Raw genomic sequence first — 21595 nt, 5'->3', positions numbered from 1 at the left:
ACGAATTGAAGACCGAGACTTCTATTTTTGTGGTGGCCCTTAAAAAGAGCCATTTTGAACGTCTTCACAAGGCCCGTTTTTAAATCTTAAGTTTTCTTGAAGGTTTCCTACTAGGAAGAAATAACTTTGTCTCTTATCATTTTCTGATGTTACTAAATCTAAGTTATGAGTTTTCTGAATCAGCTGAGCGCGTGAGACAAATATGTTAGCCCCTCCGCCGCCCCCCCGCCCCGGGCTAGATCTTCAAACACCACTGTACAGCCTAATTTGAGTATCCTCTTAAATTGCCGTATACAGCTTATTTGGTTGGGGCATTTCTCCCATTCACCAAATTTCAGTTGTTGTTCATACGGTTTGTTATTTAGTCAGCTTCTGCGAGAGGAGTTACCTGTTGCGTTACGTTTTTTGCGTCATATTATATTCCTGGCTTTGAATTCCGATTTCTTGTGATCAAGCCGGAAGCGTTGAAGCAACTTCCCAGAACTAAATCGAACGGATAGCATTTCATTTGCAGTTTAAAATTGAGCTCGTACTGTTCACAGCGCTCAATTGGACTCACTTGGTCTCTTCGAAGAGTAAATTATCGCTTGCTGGATTCTTTTAGTCTGCGAGAACGAATCGTTTGAAGCCAGGAGGATTAGAAATACCTCTGAAGTGAATTCGGACACAAAAAGCTGAGAAAGGTAAACAAGGTATTATCACTTTGGCGGGTGGCAAAACTTGAATCTGTTTATTCTCTTTTCCATTCCCTAGCTCTGCACGTGATGTAAAAACGTATGGCTTTTTGGAGTTTACGTTTTCTTCATTATCTACATTTCTTAAATCAACCTATATATAACTGTAATTTCGAAGTTGCGTTTCAAAACAAGACTGACATTTCCCGTGATTTTAGGTCAAGAGAACTGCTCGATGTTATAGAAGCGCAGCTAGTCCAGTGTACCTTTTAATACCGTAATGATTGGATTTGGCTCCCTCCTTCCAATAAGCGCCCCCTTTCGAATAACCGCCCCCCTTCGAATGTGCTTTTATAAATAAGTGCCCCTATTCAGCCCTATTCCAATAAGCGCCCCAATTCCAATATTATTTGCTGCTTTAAGAAAAATCAGTCTTGCCATGTGCAGGGCTAGAACGGCTCAGGGTTGTTCAGCAAGCCATGAGTAATTCACTCGAAAAGGATCCTTTCGACGGGATCACTAAGTCGCATGTCGAAGATGCCGCATAACGAAGCATTTATTTACGTATTGACGTGACATTTTAAGTGACACTGTCAAAGCTATCGGCGTCGAAATAGATTAAAATTCCCTCAAAACATTCACCGTATATTTGTTACTGTTACAGTTTCTGGTATTTTTCTTTTGTTGTTAAATACCGTCTTAAAAAATTTTGTTTTTGAACATTCGGCTGTTTCTGTCCCGATTGATCGCCCTGTCTCGAATAAACGTACGCCCTCCCTTGAGGAACCAAATGTAAGTAAGCGCCCCAGGCGCTAAATCGAATCATCACGGTACTTAATTATTATAAATAAAACTTAAAGTTGTCGTAAATCTCTGTGGGGCTAGTCCTTGCCAGTTTCAAACTCTTAACTAACGTGAATCGGGATATGTTTCATTGTGCCGCCCAAGGCAAGAGGCGCCCTCAATTCTCGTGACGATAATACTGTGGATGAAGGATGGAAATTTTATCTGTTTCTGTTTTATTGCTATTTTTGAGATACTTTTGCCATCCTATCCCGATTCTTGGGCCCCTAATTAGGATAAAAACTGCTAACCTTGATGAACAAAACAAATTAAACTTACTAAACAATTTGCAATGATGGTTGGAAAGAAAAAACCGGGGCAGACTGAAATGCCTTTGACCCAACTACAACAACAATCTTAGAACACTTAATATAGTTTATTGGTTGAGCCTAGGGTTGAGCCTGTAAATAAAAGCACGGCTTTTGGCGAATCGAGTCCCAGTTAAAAGCCATAGTGCTGACCGGGAGCAGTCTCTCTTTTCCTCGAAAATCCGTGTGGAAGAAGAACGCTAAATGAGTGAGGTCAGTGAGCGGTCGCGCTCGCGAGCATGCGAGCGTGGGGGAACGTGAGAGGTTCCCGTGACTGCTCGCATGTCAAACTCGCAGTTACGCTTGTTTTGCGTCCTTCCCCACGGATTTTCGAGTAAAAGTCAAGAGACATTGCTCGCCGTCTAAAGCGATCAGTAAGTACGCCAAAGACTCGCCCTTTAATTTCAGTTTAGCTAGATACATTTATATCTGACAGCATAGACAGTTTTGATGTATAGTTGTGTCGACTCAACTAGAAAATATATATTACAGACATTAGAGACTGCTCGAGGCTGGTTTTGCAAGTTCAACGTGACTGAGGGATTTTCGCAATTTCTGTGAGCGGCTTCGCGACATAATAAAACCCCTCTGGCACCCGGGGTATTGAGTGGATAGAATAACTTCATTTTTTTTTTCTACAGACTCGGTGTTCAATACATTTTCTATTTGCTCTATGAAGGAAGATGTCTTCACGTAATTCGGAGGAAGAAAACATTCTCCCTGTCGAGCCCAGCGATGAAGCCAACAACAACGAAAAGGAAGCCTGTGATGAGGTTACAAAGAAGCTGGAGCACGTTCTTTTCTCGAAAATTGTGAGGCTCAATGTCGGCGGCCACTTTTTCTCGACCAGTCTAGCAACCCTGAATAAAGATCCAGGTATGTTTTGGTATGTTATTTTCAAATTACACTCTCATTTATCTGATTTCTCAAACACCGGTACTAGCGTTCTTCCTAATTGCAATTCTTGGTTATCTTGTTTCCCAATATAATGGCAGGTTCCATGCTACACGCTATGTTTTCGGGAAGATTTGACACAAAGCCAAGCGAGGATGGATCTTACTTCATTGATCGCGATGGAACTCACTTCCGGTATATCCTGAATTATCTTCGCACTGGGCAGCTTATTGTGCCTAAAGACGAGATGGTGCGAATTCGCGAAGAGCTACTGGCCGAGGCTGAATTTTATCAAGTTGAGGGGATCATCAGTGAGCTCACTGCGAGGCCATTTAAGAATTCAGTTATTCTATCCTCAGATCAACGCGAAACCTTGATGAATTGGTTGAAGGAAACTCAAGCACTCAATAACACCAGGGACAACTTGTTCTTCGGCTTGTTATATCGTGCTTCCCGTGATGGCTGGGATGCTGCCGACTTTCACGCCCGATGCGACTACAAGGGTCCTACGGTGACAGTGATCAAGAGTGGCAAATACATATTTGGAGGCTATACCGAGCAACAGTGGGAACATACCGGTAAGCATTTTAACCCAGCGTATTTGATTTAGGCATACCCACAAAACAAGACCTTAGAAACTAAGTTTATATGTCAGAAAAACAGCCTTGTCTTTTTTTCTTAGTTCCTGTGGGGAGCTCAGTGCAAATTATATATATCTAATTGTCACGTTTTCTACTGCTCTTAATTTCTTTAGATTTTGAGAATATGACTCCTAGCAAAGTCGATCGAACCCGATCGAGCTGAATTTCAATCGAACTCAATCGAACTCAATCCATGGATTAAGCTCGATCAGGAACATGTTTCGATTGAATTCGGCAATCGAACGAAATAGAACTCGTACAAAAACAATAGCTCATATTAGCATTCTCAGTACTAGACTGGAACTAGCTTGCAACTGTCTTTTCAAATGCACATAGCATTTATCTCTTGTTGCCTTGTGTCCACGTGACTCGTTTGGTCACGTGGACACGAGGTTACGGAGTGAGTCGGTACCTTCCTTCCTGTGCAAGAAAATCCTGTGTAACCCATCTTTGCGTTGATAATGTAATATTCCTGTGAAGGGAGGTACAAAGATATGGCTTGGGCAACTTGCCGGTTAATCAGCTTTGGCTACGAAAGGCAGGTATAAAACGTAACTGAACTGAATACATGATAATACTTGTCTTTTGGTTAACATCTTTTCTGGCAGGTAATGTTCTCCCGTGATATCTGATATTGTTCACTAACTTCATGCCAAGGGTTTAGAAAAGGGGTGCAGTGTTCTTAAGTAGGTATGTAAAGGAGTATCTTTTCTCGACGAAAGGTATACGGAAGGCATAGCTTTCCTGTCTGGACTTTGGGGCGGAACCTCCCCTTATAAAACATTTTTAGTCTCCCCCCCTCCCCCCCCCCCCCACACACACACCCACCCCAGAGAAAATGCGAGACCATCCTTCTGAACGTCAAATTTAGTTGACCAGATGTTGATCTGCTGATAGCTTCTGCAGGACACAGAAAAGTTAGCGATTCGTTCCTGTTCAGCCTTATTAACCCAAGTGGTCTGCAGCCAACAGTTGCCTTTGAAAGCTGGGCAAGAAGAATTTGCCATCTACTACGACAAAGACCTTGGGCCAGCATTTGAAAGAGATCTTTACATTGAGGCTAAGCCCAATTCCTGCAAATGCTCTGTAGACCTGGATAACTCCTACCAGTGTCCACCTGATGAGGAGTCTCGAACGTTTTTAACGGGAGATGACGAATTTGATGTCGATGAAATGGAAGTATTCGGGTTTGGCGGGAATGAGAAGGTAGAAAACCCCGGCTGGTTGTTGCTGAACAGAGCTTTCAATTTGCTGAAGTCGTGATCTGGCATCTCAGCTGTAACTTTAAAAACAATAGAGTACCTCAGATAGATAGTAATTGCGCTCGCAGAATGCTTCCTGATCTTCGCGCGTGATTGTCGTGTGCGTGCTTCTCATGTCTCCAATCGGTAGCGCTTCAGCGTTTTTCTCAATTCTCGTTCGTCGTCTTCTGTCGACTGATGAGGGCAAAGTTACTTGATGCAAACCGCTGTTCAGGGGTAACGAGGGCTATGGGACTTGAGACTACTTAGACGTCTAGTTATGAGGACTAGTTCTGGGCAAAATTATGTGAATTATTTCTAAAACACGGAATCAATAGTTAGAAAAAAGAAAACGTGAACCCTGTTTCTATTTAAATAGAGTGTTTCTGTCGAGGAACTATCAGTTGATAGTTGCCCCGCGGAAATTTGATGTTCTTAAAACAAATATGCCCGAGAAGCGAAGCTTCGAGGGCAAAAATGCTAGTTTTAAGAACAACAAATTCCCAAGGGTCAACTATCAGACCGATAGTTCCGAGACACAAACACTCTATTGTCTTTATTGTTCACCATCTAAATTTTCTTCCGCGCGCCAGTTCAAAATTCATATTGAATTATTTTCAACTTTTTTAGATGAAAGCCGTGAAAGGTAGTTAGAGCCAAATGAAAAATTTGGAAAAGAAAACAGACAAAAACCCACTTAATACATTTCAATTGTTTACTTTCTGTACGCTCGCTTCTTTATAGAAACATTTACACGGACGAGTACTATCCATCCGGGTATTTTCCTCGGACGGACACTATGGGCTGATAGTGTCTCTCCACGGATGAACACTATCGCGTCCCGTGATCAATTTAAACCAATAAGAATCGGAGAAAATTTACTGGTGAATTATAACGAGTTATAGAAACACGAGTAGAAGTTTGGGAGAACGAGAAATGCTGTGGGAACACGAGCCACAGGCGAGTGTTTCCACAGGTTTTTCCATGCATTAGCTTTGGCTCGTGAAATTTGGCGTCTAAATCGAGGTCGAACTTTTGCCGTTCTATTCGAACAGAACAGCAAGGTCGACCCAAATACAAATCTGTCGATCGTAACTGATTCAGACGTCGAACTTTAAGCGTACTTTCCCAATAGCGACATTAGTTTTGGCTCATATAAAGTTCCACGTTTCAAACAGGCCAAAGGTGCTGTTCTGTAGCACATTTAATTCCTGTTTTTATCCTTTCCAGAATAGAGCGTGGTGAGCGTGAAGTTGAAATTAATTACTTATTCCTTCCCATCTGTGCTAACATTCCGAGACCATCTCCCCCACCCCCAACTGGGAACAGCTTTCTTTCTTTATTATTGCCGGTCATATCTAAGAAAACAATACCAACTCCTACCGGAAGGATAAAGTAAGCAGTTAATTTATATAAGTTTTAGAGCAGTTTTCAACTGAGTGTTGTAAAACCAAAACCAACGTAATCACTCTAGCCAATCACAAAGGACGCAATCCAGTGAATCAATCAAAACTCGAAGTAATGACATGTAGCTAGCTGACGCAAAGCGCGGGAAAACGCCTGCGAGCGAGTCACGATTGGATGAAAAAGTGGCGCAAGTTATTTTCAGCCAATCGTGTAGCGTATTTGATGCAAAACCAATTACTTTTCGACACTCAAATGAAAACCGCTCTATTAACCATATTGCATTTCATTCACTGTTGTAGGGAATCCGGATAACTATATTCGTATACATTTAGTGTTAAGCAATGTGGTTGTTAATCTTGGCCACTAAGTCAGCGCTATAAGCCCTATTTTGAAAACATTTTTCGTCCGTGCGACCGTGTTCCACTATTATTTGGTAGATGTAGATAGTAACCGCCTGTAAATTATCCGACTTTCCCCTTACAATGCAACATGAAAACGGACCCTTTTCATAAGCGGACCCTTTTTCAAAATTCTATGAACACTCCAAAAACATATCTATAGTTAAAGTTTGGGTAACAACCCTTGTAACGGCTCTTTTGTTACTGTAGTTGTACATTATGACTAAAGCTTAAATCTAGCGTATAACCAACCATCACCCTAACCATGTAGACAACTACATAAACAAAATTAATGCAGCTGAATTTATAGATTTGAAGTAACTTGATACTACTACCTTCATTTAAGCTTGCTATCGACAACAAAAGAGACATCGCGTTAGAATCGAAAATTCCAGTAGTGGGAAGCTAGTTCAAAACGAGTTTACACTGGTTCCTATATAACATGTATAAAAGTAGTGCATTATTTAGCTTATCGGTCCCTTCTAAGTTTCCTTGAGCGGTTTGGAAATAAGCTTAAATTAGGGAAGTTCTTTCCGAGTGCATATCTACCAAAAAGCGCCGAGTTCAGTAAATGTTATTCTATTCTTTGATCATAGATTTTTATCCCAGCTGAACAGAATCGTTGCTGAGTACTGACTGCTTTTATTAACTACCTCTAATAGCTACTCAGTGTTGAAAATATAAATAAAATTCAATCCGTGTTGCAAGGCCGATGCTTTGATATATAGACTTATCGACTGATCTCTTTAAAGGTAATCAAGTATTTCGGGTAGACTTGAAAATCGTGGAAAACTACGAAAATATTTGGATTTTGTTCCATGTTGACCACGGAGTCGTAGAGGATCTCAGGTTTCATTGGGTCTATGGCAGGAGGCGTCTTCATTCCTTCCTTTCCAGCAGTGTGTTTCCCGACAAGCACTCTCGCTAGATACATGTAGCAATCACCGTTGGGACGTGGCTGTGAGTATGTATTGGAATAAGAAGCATCTTTTGCAAAATAGACACCATCACCATAAGCCGCACCTACCAGAGGTTCAGATGTTTTAAGTTTAAGGTTAGTAAAAGCTTTTACAACAGAAAAAGTCGAGAACCGGAAACCTGGCGAAAAGTAGTCCATGTGAATCCAAACGAATGAATACAGTATTAAGGGCACTTTTTAACTAGTTCCAAAAATGCTAGCGTTAACTCTATAGTAGCAGTTTGCATAAGACTTGTGATATTTCAAGCTAGTTATACGGCTCAGTGATAATACATCCGATCAATATGACGTGGGAAAAAGGTGCGCCTTCTGTTGCATAGGAAAACACCGAGAGACTCGCGTTACCGGCTAAAGTCTCGGAACTTAGACAAGTTCAGCTCAATCTCGTTACCCGGGTTTGAGTTAAGCTATAAGAAAACGTGGCATACACAAGCGCAGTAACATCGGAGTAGATATGGTGGCGACAGCTTCAAGGCTGCGAACAAGGAGAATCACTGGGAGTGTGCTTGTGATTGACTCACGTCGGATCATACACGAGTTTCTGCTTACGCTCGTGATTAAGCCTGTGTTTATCACACAGGTGTGATATTTAATATTTTCACTGGGCATTGATGGGGGTACGTACCGTTCATTCCGCACAAACTCCTGTTAAATCCCTGCACATTGATGGATTTCACGCTGTCGGGTTTCGTTCCATGGAACAGTTGCAGTTCGTTTTCAAGAGTCCCGTTCTTTTCATCCATGGTCTGTTTCCTCAGCATGTATGAATTAAACATCGATGGGTTTTGAATTCTCTCAATGTTTTTGATGGAAGCCTTCCCTCGCATTGATTGATGGAACATCTTTTGAACCGCTTTATATTCCTGGGTATCCGGTGCAAGGCTAACCAAATGAAGAACCTCCTCTTTTCCACTTTCGTCACGAGGCTGTGGATCCCATTCAGCAGGAAGAGGTAACACTGTTTTAAATTAATAACGAGAAAGCTGTTATCATCCACAGGTCCTTTCGAAAGAGTAGTCAGTAGTTATAACAGGAAATGATGGTGTTAAAATGTAAGAAGCGCGGAAATTCACGTTATCAGTACAACGCTCGAGACGACATGCAGTCGGTGAAAAGCATGGGAAGGCATATGTAACCGATGGTACACTCGACCTCGAAAAAGTTGCTCCAGGGAAATCTAATTTCAGCTTTGTGACATAAAATGATAGGATGTCATTTCATCCTCAATTTGTGCCACAATGTGAGAGATTACAGAGATTAGCCATTCAAAGAAATAGAATGAATAGAAATAAATAATTGGCAGTTGGCGTCACTCACAGTATTTTGAAAATTTTAATTTAAAAATAGTATATCACCCAAAGGCTTCCCAAAATTGTCGACGCTGACACATAAATCAACCGTTATCTTACTAAGTTTGGCATAAGAAAGGAAATCAAGGAGAAAAAGCCGGACTTTATGTGGGCATTACGTTATGACAGCGAAAACTATGTGTTTTTGTATCCTTTATATTATTAGTAAATAATCTGTAATTGAAAAGTGTACTCCCCGCCTAGTTCTTACCATCTTTACGAAGGACCCTTTTGATAGCTCCCGTTCTTAAGAACGTGACCTCTTTGTTCCCAAAGTTGATTTCAGCCTTCAGGTTTTGATGTGTGAATAAAAGCGATGGTTTCTTCGCTTTATAGGCTGATTCTATATCATTGTTGACTATTTTATCAAAGAGGTCGAGTTTTCCAGCTGGATTAACCAAATACCACTGAACAGTTTTGGAAATTTGATCCGCACGCTCCTCTTTGTGCTCTCTTCCCATCTGTTCCTGGATGGCATTTGATACCTCTGAGTTCATGTCCATCACATCTTTGGGAAGCCCTTCCAACGTAACAGTATCTGGCTCTGGTTGGTCAAATTTCACGTCTTGAGCACGCGACATTCGCTTCAGTTCCCGTATGCAACGTCTTGGAAAACGACTTATGATTTCGTGTTTGATGACACGTGGTTTGTTGCAGGCACTGGCGACGCCATCCTTTAAGGCAGCCATAGCTGCGTCAAGTGACTCTACCCGCCCATGCACAATGACTTTTCTATGACAATGCTTCTTCGCTAACTCATCGGCTAAAGCTTCTGAGCCCTGTTGACCATGGTCATCGTCAACGTTAACGTCGTCGTCGTCTTCACGCTGGCATGAGTCCAAATTTTCTTGCTGGATTCCTTCTAACTCGACCACAAACGCACCAATGAAAGAATGGTCAAAGACTACAACTCGTATCTCACGTAGTGAACTGAATGGCCTCCTGGTCAGAAGTGCGCGGATTGCTCCGAAAACCACCTTTGCCGAGTCTTCAGCTGTTCGTCCCAGTCCACCACTACCAACCGCTGGAATGGACACTGACACCAAGCCCAAGGAATCGACTTCTTTAAGAGCTTTCTCCACGCATGTTTGAAGATGCTGTTTTGTTCCAGATCCCACAACCATATGCACGATCTGTTTTGCAGACAAGCGCCCAGCAGTGGTGGTCACAACAGATCCTGGAAGTCGGGGAGCTTTCGACTTCAACTCATCTTCGACTGTGCTGCCACAGGCTGTAGAAATGACCTTGCTTAAATTTCCGCTGTTCATGTCAAGATCTTGTGTAACTACATTGCAGATTGCATCGGAGCTTTCCTGGGTTATGTCTCCTCTCACGACCTGCACCTTGATGTTTTCAATGTGAACGGCTTTGCATCTGAAATCGTGTACAACTGGAATTGGTTTGTTCTTACGAGCTTCTCGCTTTCGAGGTCTTGGCACTGGCTTATGTTTCTTCTTGAAGTCTGCAAACTTCTCTTCGAAAGTTGTAATTCCTTTCTGATCACCACTGAACACAATAAATCGAAACTCCTCTAAGGGTGACTCTGGATTTGCCTGACTGTAATCAACAGCTGCCTGAATCATAATGTGGACGGCAGTTTTATACGGGAAACCAAGGTTACCAGTCCCTACAAGTGGTAAAGCAATTGAGCAAGCACCCAATTCGGATGCCTTGTCAAAGCACTTCCTAAACAGTTCACTTAGAATCTGTGAATGAAAACAAAAGAAATGGCATTAAGGAGTAACCCTTGATATTTATCTACCAAGCTCCAGACTGCTTCCCAACCAGCCGTTTCTAGTAGGTAATCTAAGGGTGTGTTCATTTGGGATCATTCATCCGGATCAGGATCAATGATCGAGATCACTCTGATCACGCTGCATTAATCGAACCGACGAATCCTTCCCCAGAGATGATTCGTCGGTTCCGTCGATATAACATAATCCGAGTGATCTCGCATTTGCATCATTGATCCTGATCCCGGGATGATCCCAAAGGAACGCACTTTACGTCTCGGAATAGTCTCACTGTGGCTAATGCTGGAGTCCATGTCATTGTTAAAAACAACCGTGCCATTTAGAAGAGCCACGCTAAAACTAAAACTAAAACTAAAACTGCAACCAAGAAGATGCGATGCTAGCAATAAAATGACCTCATTTAGCAGGAGACTATCCTTATCCTGACCTCTTCTTGCTCAGAATCTCCTTTCCATGGGCAACATACACAGTGAATAACGTAACGGCAGGGCAAGTTTCCGGGACCCGTGTGAACAACGTCTCCTTCACCCATGTCAGCTGTCGTCACTTTCCTTAACTCTTCCTGTAACGCTGGACCAGCAGCTTTGTTCATGGCATTTGCAATCGCACCAATGTTAAGATTGAACTTTGACCCCACAGAACACACTAAAACGTCAGCCTAGAGCGACATTAAAAGAGACAACACAAAGTTGATTATTAACTTGAAAATGACGAAAAGAAAAGCTGATGCTTCTATCTTTCGCCTTTCATCGGAACAAATGTGTTTTACTTGCCCAACGAAACAGCACCTCAGTTTTTGTTTAGAGAAATGAATCTCTGTATCCTTATATCACAGTTACGTAAATTAGATTTAAAAGTGTCAGTATGCGAATATATGGCTACCAGCAATGGCAAGTAAATAACAGCCTTCATTTTGGGACTAACGAAGCATGATAAATGGACAGGTGGTAAGCAACATGCGAAGTATTCACGACAATGACCCTTCGTCCAGTTGACACAGCAGGCCAAGGATCTTAGAAGACTTGTACTAATCAATTATTTTAGCAATGCCCATCCTCCCCTGGCTTTAGTTGGGCAATTGCTCTCGTTCGTAATCCCAGGGACGGGAGTTTTGACACCTATTAGCTTTTACATCAAAACACTCCTGACTTCTTTTACAGTTATCAAACAAAATGTGATGCATGGCCATCTAGTACGATGGAGGTCATCATGAGATGGTTACTTCACAGATTAAAACGATCGGTTAGATCTTGCAGTATTGTTGAACATTTGACCAGCTAACCCAGCTTAATTTACATGCCTTTTTATTTGTTTCACAAACTGCTAATGCCAGTGGCTGCACAGGGGCCGATGGGCATTGTGATTTCGAGTGATAAATGCATCGCAACAAACCTGTTCTTCTTCGATATTCCCAGTCCTCCAGATCATCTTTTTCCACTCCGAGGTGAAAAAGGTGTCGTCTTCATCGAGTTCCTTCTCGCCATCACTACTGTTGCTGAATGACTCATCACCGTCACTTTCGTCGTCTTCAGTTTGTTCCTCGGTTTCTGTTGTTATCTCAATAACACATTTGCAATCTCGTTCCACAGTTTCAATTAACCGTTTTCCTTCATCCTGGGCTAAGAAGGTTCGCATGCCAGGGGTGGAAATGGCGAAACTCTTCTCCTTTATTTCGTCTTGTAGAGCGTACATCTTCTCCTCAACATCTCTGACGCCCTCTTCAGTTCCTGAAAATCTGATTAAGCCCTTACTTTCATCCAAAGAAATCTTGACTCCATAGTGTGTAAGTTCTTCTTCGATTCCATGAAGGTCGTCTTTGTAATAATCGTTGAAGAACGTTCGATGAATCGACGAATCGAGTCGGAACTGGCCTTCTGTTGCTTTCTTCTCGTTGAGAAAATCTCTCATTTTCTTTACGGCCTCTGTGACATCTTGTTTGAACCCAAAGACAGCTATGCAATTTAATTCACGTTTTTGGCGGATCGTTAGGCGTTTGACCAATTTCTTGCAGAGATCGTCCCAGTTTTTTGAACACATTAGGCTATTGTCGGAGGGGCCCACTGAAAGATTGCGATCGCTTATTAGCACGGTTTTTGTCTTTTCGCTCCCTTGCGTGGTTTCAGAAAGGGTCGTCCCAAGAAGGATGACTTTCTTGTTTTTTTCATCAACGTTAAAAGCACATCCTTGTAGTTCTTCAGTCATCTTTCTTTTCCCAACCTTTGTTTTCAAGATGTCTAAGATTTCTGGGGGCATGGCTATGGCATATTGGTCAATTTCGTCCAGGCGCTGTCTGAGATAAGGCATGACAGATGTCATGTGTCCTTTAGGCGTCTTTATTACAAGGTTTTTGTTGCTCAAGTCGATCTTCACTTGAAGATCTTCATGAAACTCTTTCTTCAAAATGTCTTCGATTCTGGCATTTAGTAGAAGTTGTAGTTTTTCACTAGTTATGTCAGTCAACGTCTTCTGCTCTAACTTTTTCTCAAGTTCTTCTTGTTTGGTGGCTTTTAACCGATCTGAGAGCTTTTCTGCAAAATCTGACATGTTAGATTCCTGGCAAATCAATTTAACTGTATGAGATTCCTTCAACAGCTTAACTTGAGCTGTGAACTTCGGAAGAATTCTTTCCATCTGTGGCAACCGATCGGCTACTACTTCCCAAATGTCGTCTTCGACTGGAAATTCTTTCGCAGCACAACTGTCAATAAAGTTGTCAATTATTTTTGAGCAGCCGTTTTTCCAAGTGTTCTCATCAAATTCCTTGTCGACCTTATTTCCCGGTACGTCGTGTTTCACGAGAACGTATCCTTCTTCATTTGTCCACCTTACGCGAGCGTGTTCGTCCGAATATAGTTGTCCTCTCAATTTTTCCTCTTGATTGGATTTCATTAGAAATTCCATGATGTCCTTGTCTACAGCTTTGTAAAATTGATACTGTCCACCCGCTTGGATGTCACCTGATGTAGGCCGCGATGGTCTTGTCGGTTGGTCAACTGGCACTACTGTTCCCATAAAAGGGTAGAAAGCCTCTACATGCAAAGGCTTACCATCAATGAATTGGTCGTTCTTGGTAGATTTCTTTACACCTGTAGGAAAAAGAACGTAAGTTATAGCACACTATTAAATTGTCGAAAAAAATCGGATACATCAGCAATTTTAATGTTTTAAATTGCCATGAGCACTTTCTTTAAAATATAACGTCAGAGCACAAAAAAGGGCAACCACGCAACTTACGTAAAAAATCGAATTATAATTAGTGTCGATCAGTTAATACAAAACCATGTAGAACGGCAAATATCTATATCCAGTCTTCTCGTTTACGACAAAAATAATTATCTTGAATATATTTTATCCTTTCTTTTGTTCTTAATTTAGCACCGAGAACGTCATTAAACAAAAGGACTAATGAGTGACACAATACCTTAACTAAATACGTCATCGAAATAAGTCTCTAAAGGCTGATTTTCACCAGCGACGGAGTCGTAGTCGGAGTCGAAATCAAAAGCGTAAAGCGATACGATCTAGTGAAAATCAAACCGACGGAGTCGGAAGCAGAACACCCATTCCGCTTATGACTCCGTCGCTTACGATCCAGTGAAAACTAGATTGTCGGAGTCGGAAGCAAAGCGGAAGAATAAACCAATCACAATGCTCGATTCCGGGCCTTGTGATTGGTTGGTTCTTCCGCTTCTGCTTCCGACTCCGAAAATTTGTTTTCACTAGATCATAAGCGAAGGAGTCGTAAACGGAATCAGAAGAAATGGAAACGTTCTGATTCTTCTGTCGATCTTATGACTCCGCTTACGACTTCGATTTTCGATTTTCACTAGGTCGTAAGCACTCTTACGTCTATGACTCCGACTCCGACTCCGACTCCGACTCCGTCGCCAGTGAAATCCAGCCTTAAGCCGTCTCTTAAATGACCAAAATTCGTGTTTTAGTCGAAGAACCGGAACAACGTACGACAGAGTTTTTTCACGATTCTAAATGGCTTCGTATTCTGTGTCTTTATACTGAGCGAAAGGATAGTTCTGACATAGGATTAGGGACTGACTGACTACTAAGTATTAGCGGATCCACCCGATCCGTAAGAAAAGTGTTACTTCATTTGTTAGTACTAACAAAATTGCCTATAGTCACCCGCATGTAAAAACATGGCTGAATAAAATTAATCGACTGCTTGGTATCTCGGTTTCAAGCCGTCTCGCTCTCTGAACCGTTTTCGAGAATCGTGCCCGGAAAACTCAGTGGCGGATCCAGACCTTGAGCTAAGGGGTTGGGGGGGGGGGGGGGGGGGGTTGCTTGCCCTACCAGCTTTCCTTTCTTCCTTCTGTGATTTTTTCTTGTTTTAACCCAAAATAAGGGGGCGGAGCGGGGGCGGGGCGGGGGCGGGCCCCTGCCCTAAATCCGCCACTGAAACTAGCTTTAATTATCAATCATAACCATAATTTATCTAGTTCTTTGTTTTCCACTTACTTTTCTTTTCTTTGAAAAACACAATAGCTCTCTTGTCCTTTCCTTCTTTGTCCCAGGCTGGATTGAAGACAACGTTCTCCAGGGAACCAATTTCGTGAAAGTACATTCCCACTTGCTCTTTTGACGTGTTTTCCGAAAATCCGCTGACATATATGCTCTTACATTCGGGTGCTCTTTCAATTAACACGTCTACACCATCAAGTGGCTTTTTCGCCGCTTCTCTGACAATCTCCGCAAAATCTGAAAACAGTACCATTACCAAAGCAGTAACTAGTGAGACACTCATATTGTGCAGAGTGTAATGTATACAGCACTGACAGTTAGTAGTCATGAAGGTCCCCACCCTGCCCACTTCCGGATTTGTCCTGACTTAAGTAGTCAGCCTGGGCTTTCCTGACTTTGATCCTTGCCAAATATGAACGGACAGAAACCTTGACTGTGTATTAATGGTAGGGCATGTGTGGATTTTTATTGCTGGCACAGATGCAACTTACCATAAGCGTTGTTCAATTTTACTGTGGCGTTTGCGTTGAAGTAGCAAACGTGACAAATTAACTTAAAGCAGGAATGACGTTACCCGAAGTATGAAACTAACTGCTGTTACTAGTAAAACAGGTGAGGACCAAGGTGTATTTCTTTCTCAGCACGATATGACGCAAAATATTTATTAAATTTGGATGGATATAGATAGTGTGATTTTTTTTCCATGCAACTATCAAACGCTGCCAGGGTAACTGTTTACCTGAAATTTTTTCAGTTTGCAGTGTAACAATGGCTTTTCCATTTGGCTTAAACCACTTCACGTACTTTACATCATAACCGCTGATTCTCTCGATGTAGTTCATTATTCCGTCAGGTGTTGTCCTGTGGTGCAAACCTAACACATACAACTTGTTCCACTCGTACTTGATGTCCGGCTGGATAAATCCTAAGGACACAGGATCGCGGGGCCCAGCTCCACGTTGGTAGGTAGGTCCTGTTCTCAAAAAGAAGTCAAAAAAAATTTGATTCGCTACGCGTTACCCTGCTGCCAGCAAACGGCGAATGAAAGGTGTCTCCACCCAAAAATACTTGACAAGTGGCAATACCAAATGGTAACTTTTTAAAAATTCTGTCCAGCCACTGCGAACACTGATAAAATTTATTCTACTGCAGACAAGAGTCGATGGCAGACACGATTAACTTATATCTTTTTATCATGACATGCTGAAAGGGCTATAATTTGAGCCTACCCCGTTTACCCCGACTGAGATCTTATATCACGCCGGTGGTGGTATCAACGAGAATCTACTGTACTATTGAGATTTATGGTTTAATGACGCCATTTGCTACGTTTCCCTCATTCATGAAGTGACTAATCAGTTGGGATTCTTAATAGTTTGTTCACACAACATGAATTCAGAATCATGGTGCAAATGTCATAAGAATTGAGAAAGTGATCAGTAAAAAGAAATTGTCGCAGCTACTACATTAAGACGTGTACTGAGACCTGAAAACAACAATTTGCCAACAATTTTATGGTATATAATAGTCCGTTTTATTTTCACGTACTCCTCGAGATGTTCAGTCATTACCGCGAATACCTGCCGTCGACAGTATTGAGGTACGTTTTCCGTTCAAAGTGCGTGGCCATACCGCACTCCGTTTCTCACCTCCCCTTCCTCTGGACCTTCCTCGTGCACTGTCAAAGCCGCGTCCTCGCTTTCCCCTTCTTCCATGACCATCCTCACTGTGACAACGTCTACCAGCTCCTTCACTTGGTTCATTTCGGTAAGGAACTGATCGATTTGACGTCCCTCTACTGCCCCGACTTTGGGCTCTTCCGCGAGGGGCTCTAGCCGTAGTCGCGTTGTTTCGACTTCCACATCCTGGCCCTTGAGCTGAAATAGAATAAGTGCCGATTTCAGACCACTTCTCTCACCTGGTTGCTTCTCATAATACTGAAAATCGTCCCCTTTGAAAACGAAAATTCAAGACCTATGCCCACGCAGACCTTTCTTTTTAAGTATGTTAACAACTGCTTCAAAATAGTTGTTACCTTCTGAAGAAACTCCCTCTGAACTTTTGAACCTTTGGGGAAGAGGGAGTGGTTTAGTAATGGAAGTCGCATCACGCGCCGGAGGTAATCTAGCATTTCCAATAACAATTCCGCACCCAAGTGCCCTGAATTTCGATGGGTCAAATCAGACGAGACCCAACCACTTATAAACGTTACATCTTGCTTAATGGCGATAAAAAAATCTAGTCAGTCTGACGCATTATAAATAAAAGCACTAAATAAATTTAGTTCCTGTGCACCCATTTTCCATTTGACCGGGAAAATAGTCATTCATCACTTCATTGTGAGATAAAACGAATAATAGGATCTACTGCGCAGACGAAGTAACCTAGACAAAAACAAACTAATAGATAATTTACCGTTAAAAACACCAGGAAGTCTCGGGAATGTAAATAATTATGTACTCTTTTATCAATTAACACCCGTGATTGATAATACCTTCTCTTTGTGCTCTTGAATGCTGACTGCGCGGTTGCACCTTTTGCCAGGTGGATCGCTCAGACTTATATAATAGGTCGCTTTGGTGACGATTCTCATTAGAGGCAACACCACTTTCTGCGTTATTTTCCTGATCCTTCTCAGCAGAACTTGCGGCTTTCTTGTTTTCTAGGATATTAGGATATAAGATTAACTAGTCAATTAATAAGGTTGATAAAACCATTTAAAACAATGTTGCATTTATTTCCTACTCTCAGATCACTGCAACAGGTATTTAACTCAGTATATCGGGTAGAGAAAACGTTTATCATTGTACTGTACTAACAGCTGTATAAAATAGTTTCAGTTTTTGTGCTTTGGTGATCTTTAACTACGTCCCAGCGGGGGAGGGCTGCGGTTTTTAAACAAGTGTAGCCATCGCAACTGTACTCCTAGAATAATTTCATACGGAAGTTAGGTTGTAAAGAATGGGTTTTTCTATCCGTCCTTTCTTGCATATACATTTTTTTTTATATTAAAGCTACGAGCCAAAGTTTATCATGGGCTGTGCCGCATAAAATCGTTTCAGATAGACTTTCGTTGCAGTTTTTTTTCAGCCAAATCCTCACGTAACTGACTGAAGTCATCATGGCCATTGTCGATGAACGTCACAGAATATTTTAGCACGTTAATTTCACTATTAATAGCAATGCTATCATAAATAGACCTTTTTAGCTTGGGCGGTTCGCGGCCGCCGTCACCCAGTCAGACCATGTGATGGTACTCTTGAGAATTCTCAGTTGCTTTCAAATTTTCAAACAGTTAAGCAGGGGTCCCGTGTCTTTGAATGTATAATTTTTAGCTAGATAAAAGATCAATTCTATAGTCAATATCACATGGTCTGTGATGGGAAAACAAACCGCCCAAGTTCAAAAGGTCTATTCCTTAAAGGGTGTGGTTGTTTCTGAGGGGTGGTGGGTGGACTCTTATTGACGTACTGTACAACAATGAACAACAATTAGTCCAGTTATAAAAGTAACATCACTTTCAGCAAAACGCTCGAGTATAAATCAGTCACCTTCAAACGTTTTGCGATATGAAAACTCCAAAACAACTGTAAATATTCTTCCCCTGGTTGTTTTCGTGAGACATAAGAGGTAATGCTGTTTGTGAAACCATACATGTAGATATATAGTTTGTTATATCTGTATCCACATAAATATCTTTACAATACAAACATATTCTCTGCATGCAGATCCGTTTTTATCAGCTGAGTAGAATGTCTGTCAGATTATGAATAAAGTTGAATGTTGACCTTACCTGCCATTTCAGTTCTCTGCTTGACAGGTATAATACTGTTACACTCCTCCTAAAACTTGACAATGATGTTTCAAAATTACCACATCACATTCAAAGTATGTTACTTGTTACACAACTGTGAAATACGTTGCTGAGGCCACATTATAAGAAGCCCTAAAGATGGCTATTGTATGAAATTTAACAATTATTATTTCATTCATTTTATGACGATGTACCTGACCAGTAATACTATTTATCAAGGATTTTTAAGATGGAAACCACCATAACAAACATAGAATTTGGGGATTTTTCTGACCTCTTCTGTAGTGCTTGAAAGTATAAGACTGGTATATACAAGAGCACTCAAATCTAGCTATATTCAATCTGTAAAATTAAAATTACTGTTATTTACTTTACAGTTGTTAATCACTTGTTAACACTTCAGTAAACTATAAGGCTAGTCTGTTATCAACCGAAACGATGGCTGAAACTTAAAACAAACCTTTTTGCGAAATGTCAGTCAAGTAACTAACCCTACTTATTTGTCAAGGGCCTGAATTGAAATAATCGACTTAATTCAAAACACCACAGTATCCGCTAATAACTATAGAGTGTGTTCATTGTCACGTAATAAAAAATAAAATCAAAAACCATTCAGTAGATTAAGTCAAGAAATTGTGATATTATAGACGATAAATAAGGACGACAGTTCTCCAAGTTTAAGGTGTGTGCGTTATCCCAAAGTTGAAATATTCGTCGAAATGTTCCGCGCAAATTTATAGAGCTAAGTATGGAGCCGCCATGTTGGTGGACCTCCTTAGTCCTCCAATATGGCGGCCGGAAAATAGTGTAAACATCTAGAACTTAGTTTGGTTATCTAGTCGACTGATTATCTGAACCGAACCAAAAAACATTTACACAAGAATTTTTCTTAATACTTGAACTCCTAAAATGGCTAAAAATCACGAGATAAGTGTGTATTTTTCGACAAACGCGATCTTAGCTTTATGTCACGCACCGCCATAAGCCGAAATTCAAAATGCGCTATTTTCCAAACGACGGACGCTAGGGAGCTGGAGAGTTATAAACAGATATAAATTTAGTACCTCTTATGCCTGATGAGGATAAAACCTTTAGTGGCTCTTTATTTTTGGATTTGAGAATTTGATGACGTCACGTGAACAGACTCTATTAACGTACCATGTGTTAAATAAGTCACCACTATGGAAACTTTCAATCTAAATAAGTATTAGATTAACAACACAACTTCAGATTCGTTGAAGTTTTGGTGTGTCCAATGCTTTGATATTATATCCGGTTGAATGGGATTACACTCGCTAATATAGCAGACTTTATATGTAAACTTGCAAACGTCTAAGTCTTTGACGTATTAAATGAAACTCTTCCAAAAGCCGTACTCGTATTTGAAAACACCACCAATTGACGTTCAATATTCAGTGGGTACGTGGCAGGATGGATAGTAGGAAAATAGATGTGGGGTATTCCCCTTTTGAGCTTTCGAGTTTGTTTCGCTTTCCTTTCATTACGCCGTCGGATCGAAACATGCTTGTTAAGCATATTTTGTTTCGGCTCATCGAATTTAACAGTTTTTAACCTAATCAGTGGCCTTTGAATCGAGATAGGATGGGAAATGAATTTCAAAATAATGTCAAAATATACAAAGAGTTAAAAAAAACCGAGGGTGCCATTTCAATTTTACGATCTGTTGCCGTGAGCTGCATGATAGTAACAGATCTCGATTCACGCTAGTATAGAGTTTCGACGTAAAAGGGGCTCAGATTTACATCAATAATACCTTAAACTGAAGTGTAACAAACATACAGGAATAAATGCACCTCTATCGTTACGTTCCCTCGACTCAAAATCACACAGCAAATGGTTAACTTAACGGAATTTATATACAGGTTGATTAGGGAAAAAGCCAACCGTTTTTAAAGTACATAACAATGTGATGTTATTTTAAAGACAATAAACTCACTGAATTTTTGCCACACGCCAGGGTGATATCGACAGGCTTCCCTTTTTACGTCCGCGTTCACTTCAGAGGTGTTTTTAATCCTCCCGGCTTCAAACAGTTCGTCCTCGCCGACTAAAAGAACTCAGTGATTGTTAATTTACCATTAGACGAAACCAAGAAAGAGCGATTGAGCGAGGTCAACAGCTTAGCTTAATTTTAGTTGCGAGCGAAATGTTCGTTCACTTTCTTCCGAGTACTGCTTCAGCACTTCCGCTCTGATTCCAAGAAATCGGGATTCAAAGCGAGGCTCATAATGTAACGCAACAAATGTAACGCAACAGTAAATGTTCTCTAGTCCCCGTTTCATTTTATTTTAATTGAATAATAAGTAGCAAGAAAAGCAACTGGATATGGCGGATAGGAATTAAGATAAGCTGTATAAACTTTCAGGTGGATATCAAATTACTAAGTAAGCTTTACACTGGTGGAAATGGACCTTTTTACCTATGTCACGTTTTCCGATTTTTTCATTGAAACAAAAAGAATGGTGTCGAATTATTTAATAAATATGCGAAGTTTTATAAGAATCCGTTGGCAAACTCAAGCTTGCCAATTTTAACAAAGAAAAGTATCCCTGGGCATACGTTTCTATGGAGGTGCACGTGGTTTTTTGACTGTGTAAAAATACGCAAAATGTTTGATATTGCATGACCGTTGGGAAAAAAGGTCCATTAAGAAAATCTGGAAAAAATTTCGAAAACACATTCCTGAATATTTTACAGCATAGCTTCCGTTTGAAAAAAAATTATTCGCCAGGCAAAAACTTGAACTAAAACTCAATGTAAATCAAAATAAATTATGGCGAAAAAGTAGCGAGG

The 21595-nt window shown here is 41.0% G+C and overlaps 1 protein-coding gene and 1 pseudogene across 3 annotated transcripts; one reads left to right on the top strand and one right to left on the bottom strand.

The window, feature by feature from the left end:
* Positions 1-2114: 2114 nt before the first annotated feature.
* On the top strand, positions 2115-7113 carry LOC110055714 (uncharacterized; annotated as a pseudogene). Its single transcript, XR_016201118.1, has 4 exons — positions 2115-2199; positions 2505-2701; positions 2821-3297; positions 4258-7113. The product of XR_016201118.1 is annotated as an uncharacterized LOC110055714 (transcript).
* On the bottom strand, positions 5907-21001 carry LOC110055734 (uncharacterized). Of its 2 annotated transcripts, none has more exons than XM_089270502.1 (11): positions 20739-21001; positions 18761-18815; positions 17462-17629; positions 16617-16844; positions 15707-15940; positions 14965-15204; positions 11881-13574; positions 10916-11146; positions 8946-10440; positions 8011-8343; positions 5907-7429 (listed from the first exon to the last, which is right to left on the bottom strand). In XM_089270502.1, exons 2-11 carry the CDS (start codon positions 18765-18767, stop codon positions 7137-7139), a joined length of 4923 nt encoding a protein of 1640 aa, XP_089126628.1. In that variant the 5' UTR covers positions 18768-18815; positions 20739-21001; the 3' UTR covers positions 5907-7136. The 2 variants fall into 2 exon arrangements, with proteins under 2 accessions (XP_089126628.1, XP_089126629.1); XM_089270503.1 differs by having other exon boundaries at positions 16617-16838.
* Positions 21002-21595: the final 594 nt, after the last annotated feature.

This window comes from Orbicella faveolata, unplaced genomic scaffold, assembly GCF_042242905.1.
Source record: "Orbicella faveolata isolate gen_17 unplaced genomic scaffold, um_ofav_v1 contig_34, whole genome shotgun sequence".
In the NCBI taxonomy this organism is placed as follows: Eukaryota; Metazoa; Cnidaria; class Anthozoa; order Scleractinia; family Merulinidae; genus Orbicella; species Orbicella faveolata.
Note: the sequence above shows the minus strand (reverse complement) of the source record. Positions and strands in the feature narration are given on the sequence as shown.

What these genes read in the sequence shown, in the direction of transcription:
- LOC110055734 (XM_089270502.1), bottom strand. An exon ending in TTCAAGAGCACAAAGAGAAG is followed by an intron (nt 16,845 to 17,461) that starts GTATTATCAATC and finishes ATTCTATTTCAG; the next exon opens with CTCAAGGGCCAGGATGTGGA. An exon ending in GAGATTCTGAGCAAGAAGAG is followed by an intron (nt 10,441 to 10,915) that starts GTCAGGATAAGG and finishes TTTCATTCACAG; the next exon opens with ATTCTAAGTGAACTGTTTAG.